Raw genomic sequence first — 8,697 nt, forward strand, 5'->3', positions numbered from 1 at the left:
ATTTTTATACATGACATTTTATGTAATTGAGATAATTTATACTACTTTGTATATGAACTGTTTGCCTTTATTCATAATTATGTGTTGGAATTGTGTGTGAGATAATTTATACTACTTTGTATGAACTATTTTTCTTTATTCATAAATTAAAATTAGATGTGGAGTAAAGATCACATTGTATGAACTATTTTTCTTTATTCATAATTAAAATTATGTGTGGAGTAAAGATAATTTATACTACTTTGTATATGAGCTACTTTTCTTTATTCATAGTTAAAATTATGTGTGGAGTAAAGATCATATTTTGTGATGGAGTGTCTATTTTCTATTGTCTATTAAAGTGCTAGGGAGCTTGCGTGAGAAATCCCTTATACCCGAGCATAACCAACCTTAATTTGAATCGGATCTCATGACTATGTGGTTGGTGGGTGGCCAAATGAGGTTAGGCATGGCGATTGGATCTAATAAATGTTTTTTAATAAGGGGATTAAGGGATAGACCAGATTTGTTGAGTTTGATAATACTTTAGATTTGACCATAGTTTTATAGAAAATCATGGAATATTTCTCCTTAATTTTTATATCGGTGGTTACTTGCTTGTTGAGCCTTGGGGAGCCCTAAGTAACCAACATAGAGGGTTTAGGGGAAAGCCCTAAGATTTCCTCTTTTCAGAGGAATCTCCCTCTTTTCTTGGCAGACATCAGTGCATCTTGTCGCCACCAAGATTCCCTCTTAAGTAACAGAATTATCTTGTGTGGTCTATAACAACTTTTAATGGTTTCTTGGATACTAGTAGTACCCACATGGATATAAGGAGAAAAAGGGGAATTCACCTAGGGTATTAGGGGATGCGAGTAATCTATTCTTGAGAGTCTCAGATAATACAGAGAGAATGCATTTGGGGTTGGTCATCTCTCTTGTTGTTGCAACTCCGTACTACATGATTTCATTCTTGTTTGTGTCACTTGAATGATCGTCTTGTGTGCTCATCCCATTAGGAAGCGAGAAAGAATCAAGAACTAACTCACGCTTAACCCTTCTTACCTTCCCTGTGCTTGGGCAGACTGGTAGCTCAACGCTCGATGTTGGCTTATGCATTGGGCATAGAAGAGTTAGTCGATGCTCTTTAGGAGCCGACTAGGTGGTCCAAAACTATGTAAATGTCGGGTCGACCAAACGCCGACACTTTTGGCGATCTTGTTGGGGAATTGGTATGCTAGGAAAGGAAGTAGGAAGGTAAATGGTTAGTTCTACATAGGAAGCTTGAATTGTGTTGTGTATGACATGCATGTTCTCATGTAACACTTCTGACGTATATTAGCTAGTTGGGGCAGATCACAATAGAAAGTGTGCACATTGTGTGTCAGGTATGTTCATGAATCAGTTGTAGTAGTGCAATGGACAGTGCATAGAGAATGAAGGAAGTTCAAGCAAAGTAATGCGGTACCGCCAGTCGATCCAGGCCTTGGGAAATGAAGGGCAGCTGCATCTTGTGTAGAAAGATTTTCGGAAGGGGTTCCGCACACCAGCAAGAGCAAGAACGATGGAATCAAGAACTTCTAAGAGATCAAGAGTTAGAGGAAGAACACCAGGAGCTGTGAAACAGGAGACATGGAGAACAAGAAGGAGAGGAAAATGTAGCTTTGGGAAGGATGTCTCTGGAATGCCCAAAGTTCAAGCGCAAAAGTGAGGAGGATCTAGATGCTCATGTCTTTGCCTATGAGTCCACCTTCTGGGCCCCCACAAAAGATAGAGCATTTTACATCAACTCTAGGTGGCAAGGCCACCAGCTGGTATGCCCAGTATGGTCTCGCTTACTTCCAGATGTTTGAGAAATTGAAGAGAGCCTTCCTGAAGAGATTCAAGAGAGACAAGACCACCACTGAGGTGCTAGAAAAGGTGCAAAGGTTGACTCAGAAGAAGAGGCCAACGGAAGATTATTAATGAGTTTGGACCAGCCCAACAAACCTACAGCACCTACACTAAGTTAGTGGTTTGTGAGAGGATTGAGGGAGACACTCCAGATGGCAGTAGCCTCTTATGATTTAGAGACTCTCACATTTAATCAAGTGGTAGTAGGAGAAACCAGTGCCAAAGGAATCTTGAGCCAAATAAGAAAACACCCCAAAAAGAAAAAGAAAAGAGATGGCAAAACGAAAGAGAAGGAAGAAGAAACTTCTGAGTTGGATTTCGGTGAAGACACCTCGAAGTCAGGAGATTTGGATGCCGAAGAGCAAATGCCCTAAAAGAAGAAAGACATGAAGCAAGTGGATGTTCAAGAAGAACTAAAGGCCACCCTAGCCAAGCTTGCTGAAGGATACACAGGACCCAGATTAAGACCGAACATCTGGTGCACGAAGTGTAGCCGTTAAATCAAGTTGCCAGTGGAAGAGGAGGAAGTGGAAGATTCGGACAAAGAGGAACTGGGCTGATATGCTACTATTGTAGCAATCCTAGGCATAGGCAAATGGAATGTCCCATGTTACAACGTCATCAGCCAAGAATTATAAGAAGCAAGGCTGCAGAGGGAGGCAGACATAATAGGAGCTGATGTAGCAGTAAACATGGTGACATTATATGTATGGGAAACGGAGCATCAAGAAGAGCCACAAGGTCGTAAGGATCTGTCAGGACTGTGGCATGCCAGAATGTTAATTCGGAAGAAGAGCAGAGGCTAGAACAATGGGAAGGATAGTAGAGGGACTGAGAACAAATCACTAAACTTGTGTAGAGTGCACAAGGAACAGTGTGGATGATGCAAGAAAACCCACTCCAAAATAAGCATACTGGACTAATTTGGATAGTACAAGTGTGGCCAGGAAGAGACAAGCCATTGCAGTAGGTAAAAAGCCACTAGGTAGTATGAAGATGACTCGAGAAGGAATGCACGAGTGCCAACTGAAGCCTACAACATCCCAAAGCAGTAAAAGCATCTTGGAAAAGGAAGTGGAAAAGGATCCGGATGTGTGTGTGTGTGTGTGTGTGTGTGTGTGTGTGTGTGTGTGTGTGAGAGAGAGAGAGAGAGAGAGAGAGAGCATATGTATATGTGAGAGAAGTGTGTGTGTGTGTGTGTGTGTGTGTGTGAGAGAGAGAGAGAGAGAGAGAGAGAGAGAGAGAGAGAGAGAGGTTCGCAGAGAGAAAGATTGTGTTTGTGTGTGCGCATGAGAGAGAGAGAGTGGGAGAGAGAGAGAGGGAGGGGGGAAGAGAGAGATAGAGATAGAGAGAGAGAGAGAGAGAGAGAGAGAGAGAGAGAGAGAGGTTCATAGAGAGAAAGATTGTGTTTGTGTGTGTGCATGAGAGAGAGAGAGAGAGAGAGTGTGTGTGTGTGTGTGAAGACGTGCATGTGTGAGAGAAAGGAGAGAGTGGATATGAATTGTTGTATGTAGGGGGATTGAATGTGTCTGAGAGAAGAGAGAGAATTGGGGAGAGAGAGAGAGAGAGAGAATGTGTGTGTGCATGTAAGAGAGAGAGAATGTGTGTGTGCATGTAAGAGAGGGCATGTGCAAATGCGAATGCATGTGTATGTGTGCATGTGTGTGTGTGTGTGTGTGTGTGTGTGTGTTAGTTTAATCTAGTCACTAGTCCTATTGGAAAGGAACACATGGACTCGTGATGGAGAATCGCTAGTGCTGTAAATGCAAGAGTGCAGCTCTTTAATTTTCAAATAATCAAATATAATTGCTTACTTTTCAAATGCAATAGTGCAACTCTTCCCTTTTCTAGATCCACCCTCTCGAAACCTGTGAACCTCACATTTAAGACTTCCAATCTATAAACCTGACATGCTCCAAAAATGTAAGATAACTAAACCAACACGTCTAAAAATAACATACTTCAACACATCGAAACCAACCTAGTTTAACCAAGTACGTTATAAATTGAAGGCGTACACTTTGATTGGATTATTGTTTTTCTTGTCTTTGGATTTTTTATTTTTTATTTTTTTGGGGGGGGGGGGTGGGTGGACAAGTATTTTCTCAATGGCATTGGAAAAGTATATCTTAAATCTCTTTTTTATTTGAGCATAGTGTTTTAATCAACCTCACATTAGAGAGGGTCAAGGTAAATTGTACAACCAAAGAGATGTAGGTTTCAAGGTACTAGTTTCTTAGGGGTTGATAAAATCAGAGTCTCTCTCCAGCTGTTGCATGATGTGTAGAGGAAGAGCCAAAGAGACATCGATACTACCAAGGCCATCAGCGCCAGGGAAGAACACGATTTTGCCAGTGTCTTCTGCGCTAGGGCACCGAGCCACCAGGGGCTTCCCCCAACCAAAGTCGATTTGGAAGATGGGGAACCTCGGCGAGCTGGATGCTCGGAGGCGTGCACCATTGAGCATACACCTGGCAAAGATTTCATCTCGACCGTTCACCTCTAGCCAATGCAGCCACCCATGAAATGCTGAGTCCGTACAAGACGCCACTGAGTTGTGTATTCGCATGGCTGTAGCGGCAAGGTCCTCGTCCTCAAGCTCCCCAGCTGTCGCAACAGCATTGGCCCACATCAGCATGTTTCCAAAGTAGCCATCGGGAATGGCTGCTGGCCCCATCCTTCTCCTCATGTTGGCCACATTAATAAACCCCACTTTTTTATCCCGCCTATGACCTCTCGCTTTGCTTGTGTGCTTCCATATGTGGGCACACATAGCCTCATACGAGCTGCGCTCTCCTCCCGCCCTCTCTTTCAGCCTACCCACCATCTCCTTGCTGAACTGGAAAATCATCAGTTTCTTCTTCTCGGTATTGTTGCCCTTCTCTTCGACATCCTCAACCTCCGTAAGTTGCAGGGCGGCTTTCTCTGGTGACGGCTTTTCAATCTTCAGAAGGCTACGCGTATGGACTGGAGGCACAGAGATGAGTTCACCCCTTGCGCACTCCGCCCAAGAAATCATAAAATGCCATAGTGAGTTGCCGTCGCAAATGACATGGCTGTGTGCGATCCCAAGGGCAATGCTACCGCATTCGAACTTCGAAACCTGAATATATATATATATATATATATATTAGGAACCCAACAGAAAAAAAAATTAAAAGAGCAGCAGATCAGACTCGCGGGCGTGTGCGTGTGCGTACAGTGTACTGGCGGTGGCGGTGGTGGGGAAGAGAGAGGAGGGGATCCAGAGAGCCACGAAAATCGCTCGTACCTGGACGGATAAGGCAGGAGCCACACAATAGTCTTGCGGAATGACCCATGGAACGAGGTCCATGAAGAAGGGCTGAGTATTGAAGTTGGATTTCTCGAGCTCACTGAAGGAGCAGGAGGAGGAGGCCCCTTCCACAACAGCCTCGATGAATTCAGCACCCACATCGTTGCACTCCACTTCAAGCCTGCCATCGCCGCCCTCGCGCAGCCTGCCTGCAAGAGGGTAGAAGTGGGCGAGCACAGTGGCAAGGCTGCTCTTGAGCCGGTCCACCAGGAGAGGGTAGTCGTGTGGGGTACTGAGCCTGTAGAAGAGAAGCCTCCGGTTGTGGGGCATCTTCCGGCACATGATGTCGTCGGCCGAGAGGAAGAGGGAGTCTTGTGGAGACCGGCCTGCCGGCTTCACCATGCATTGCTGCAGGACGCGGACACGGGGTTGATCTCCTCCCATGATTGCAGTCGTTGCAGCTCCCAATTGTTGGCGGCTTGCTGATGATGGGTGTGTACAAGCTGTAGCTCTTGCTACTGTGTTGGGAGCTTGGTGTGCCCTCACAGGGCTCCTTCTTTTTATGCATGCGAAGCCTGCTGCAGAATGCTGGCCCTTTGACGAAATCAAACGAAGGAACGTTCTCCGCACCTGCTTCAATGCCAACCCTTCGACGAAATCAAACAAAAAAGGTTCTCAAAACCAAGGGCTCCAGTTCGGCTGAGGGCCTGCTGCAGAATGCCCACACAGGACTACCCAAGCCCTTTGACGAGATCAAACAAGAAATCAAACAACGTGGCCTCTACAATGTAGACCTGTCCTCTTCCGGGACACGTGCTTCAACGCGAACTCACAACTTTTTACCCTTCAAAAGAAACGCTTTGAATTAAAAATTTACTAAGGGTGCCCTTCGAAATTATAACCAACAAATGCTAGTCCAACTTTCACCCTTCAAATGAAATAATGGGTTGCCCTTCAAAACCATCCACTTCTCATATCCTAATTGCCCAAACAAAAGACAATGACATGCCACGATCAATATCAATGGGAGGCCCACAACTCACAGCCACTTCTCTTAAAATGGAATATTCCTCCTTAGCAATTTTAAATCATTTTAGTGTATTTTGAACTTAATAGTTAAAACCGATCGAGCGATTATTGTAGGGAATGGAGACGTGTGCGAGTTGTGATGTAGAGGATTTTTCTTTTGCTCCACACGTGTGAGATGCATGCCCCCGTACGTTGGGCGGGTGACGACCAGTGCATGCATGCACGTTGGCAACCCTAATGGGGAGAGCATGGGCACAAGAGGCAGCAGAGAATGCCGGTGTCTGGGGGGACTGGGAGCTGGAGGCTTCTGAGGATATGAAACGATTGCGAGTTGAAGATGATGGGGAGAGGGAGAGAAAGAAAGCTTTGCCTGATTGGGTTACGGCAAGACTCAATGCGCAGATGCAGAGGGTTCAGACGAGAGAACACAAGTTATGTATAAAAGTTTCCCTGGAGCTCATTAGGAGTCAAGTTGGCCTTTTTTCTATGTGTAGTGTGATTTTGTTTTGCTCTAGCATGCCCCCTTCTAAGGTTGATATTAGCAAATGGCTACAAGACGATGTCTTCTCCACGACAGGGTAGTCTCTCAGGTTTTTTACCTAGGTAAGGGGTTTTTCAATATTGTGTTCACCAAAGGGCAAGTCGTCTCTGAGTTATTGTCCAAAGTGCCATTGTTCATGGGGCATAGACACGTACATGCTATTCCATTTGACCCTCTCTTTGGTGTGAATAAAAGCTTGCAAGAAGCCTGTCCTATTTGGGTAGAAATAGTAGGCTTGCCTCTCCCTGGCTTAGACCTACAGTAGTGAGCGAGATTGCATGTGCTCTTGGGCCGGTTCTGCACCTTCCAAAAGATGAGGCGGGAGGCCGCCAGACAAACAGTGTGTGTATTTCATGGATTACCATGGTGGAAAAACCCCTAAAACCCTAGAGGTAGATTTAGGGGAGTTGGGAAAGTTGGAGTTGAACTTGAAGTTTGGGCCATTTCTAAGTGCCTACTTCAGGTGTGGTGGCTTTTGGCGTATAGCCAAAAATTGTACGAGGGGCTACATGCAAAACCAGCAAGCGAAGAGAGAGAGAGAGTTGAGGGACGCTTATGGGGAGGGGGTAAAAGAAGGGAAAGGGAAAGAGGCTTTAGTTAGAGAGGGGGGGAATCAGGATGAGGGAGCTTGGATAAAAACTAAAGGGAAAACCAATCTTAGACAAGCTAAGGATGAGGCAAGAAAAGCTCTTAACAAAGGGGTTGTGAGAGAAACTAGAGGCAGTAAGTCCCAAAGCAATCTAAGCCCTCTGTTGTAGTCAAATCCTCTCGGGGATGTGGATAGTGGGACTTCCTTTGTACAAAGGTTTGATTGGCAGGTGGAGGAAGCTTGGAAGGAGATGCATAAAGATGCTGCTGTGACAAAAGGGATGATGAGGAGGTGGACATGGTTCCAAAAATAGCCTCAACATAAGTAAGTCAATAGAAGTTAGTGGGTATAGTGGAGAAATGACTATCATTAAAAATAGTTTAAACCCTAATATTCTAGCTAACCATCCACACTTTGAAGATGACAATTGACTCTAGCACTGCTCTTTCTAACCATATGCCCTTGAAGTGGGAGTGGCACATAACTGGGAGGAGGCCAAACTGAACAAATTCCCCATAAGGAAACTAAGAGGTAACAATCTACTTCTCAAGGATGAGCCGTTTATTAGGTACACTGAGGAGGCAATTGGGAGACTTAAAAAGAGAGGGACTTCTTAAGGTTCTTGGAGATCTTTTGCTAATGAGATGCAGGGTATAATAAGGGGGGTTGGGAAACTGAGAGAGCTGAAGAAAGAAGACAGGAAAGGAGGAGATGGAGTGAACTAATGGAATCTCTCGCAAAAAAAGAGACAAATTGGGAAACTCATAGAAGAAGAAGCTAGTTTGTATCTCAAGTGCCAGATAGGCCTGAAATGTGAGGATGAAAAATGTTCTAGGAAAGAGAAAGTAAGCTAAAATGGAAAACTTTTAACAATAAAAGAAAACCTAACAAACATCTTTTTAGACTGGCTGAGGGGAAAAACAACAAGTAATGGAAAGGATTATAGAGGGAAATGGGTAAGGGTTAGGGAAAATTGACTTGATTCCCAAAAGGTGGGTAGAAGTTTTAGGATCCACCCTTAGCCTGAAACAAGACTGCTCATACAGAAGGTTTCAAGCTGAAAACAAGCTATTAGGACTGATGAATAATAGAGTGGAATCTGACAAATCCAAGTGGCTTGAGAGAGAGAGAGATGCTGATGAATGTTGGGTGGCCCTTCTAAATCTCGGCCCAGAGAGAAGTCCCCTAGGTGGGATAAATTATCTTTTGAATTCTTTATTACGATTTGACCATCTTTAAAGGACTTGGTTTGGAAAGTGTGCAAAGAAGCTTTCACCTCTAGCAACTTGGATAAGGATTTGAAAGAAGGACTTGGTTTGGAAAGTGTGCAGAGAAGCTTTCACCTCTAGCAACTTGGATAAGGATTTGAAATTGTACAAGGGGGTACATGCA

At 44.5% G+C, this 8,697-nt stretch overlaps 1 protein-coding gene across 1 annotated transcript; it reads right to left on the minus strand.

Annotated features, from left to right (window-relative positions):
- Positions 1-4,010: 4,010 nt before the first annotated feature.
- On the minus strand, positions 4,011-5,729 carry LOC147630488 (hydroxycinnamoyltransferase-like). The gene is made up of 2 exons (XM_086810367.1): positions 5,144-5,729; positions 4,011-4,975 (listed from the first exon to the last, which is right to left on the minus strand). Exons 1-2 carry the CDS (start codon positions 5,588-5,590, stop codon positions 4,109-4,111), a joined length of 1,314 nt encoding a protein of 437 aa, XP_086666493.1. The 5' UTR covers positions 5,591-5,729; the 3' UTR covers positions 4,011-4,108.
- Positions 5,730-8,697: the final 2,968 nt, after the last annotated feature.

Source organism: Cibotium barometz, chromosome 16 (genome assembly GCF_041138505.1).
Source record: "Cibotium barometz isolate CiBa-2024 chromosome 16, ASM4113850v1, whole genome shotgun sequence".
Taxonomy (NCBI): domain Eukaryota; kingdom Viridiplantae; phylum Streptophyta; class Polypodiopsida; order Cyatheales; family Cibotiaceae; genus Cibotium; species Cibotium barometz.

Coding starts and splice junctions, on each gene's coding strand:
- LOC147630488 (XM_086810367.1), bottom strand. CDS start 5,590: ATGGGAGGAGATCAACCCCGTGTCCGCGTCCTGCAGCAATGCATGGTG. Junction 4,976..5,143: donor CTCCTGCCTTATCCGTCCAG/GTACGAGCGATT, acceptor ATATATATTCAG/GTTTCGAAGTTCGAATGCGG.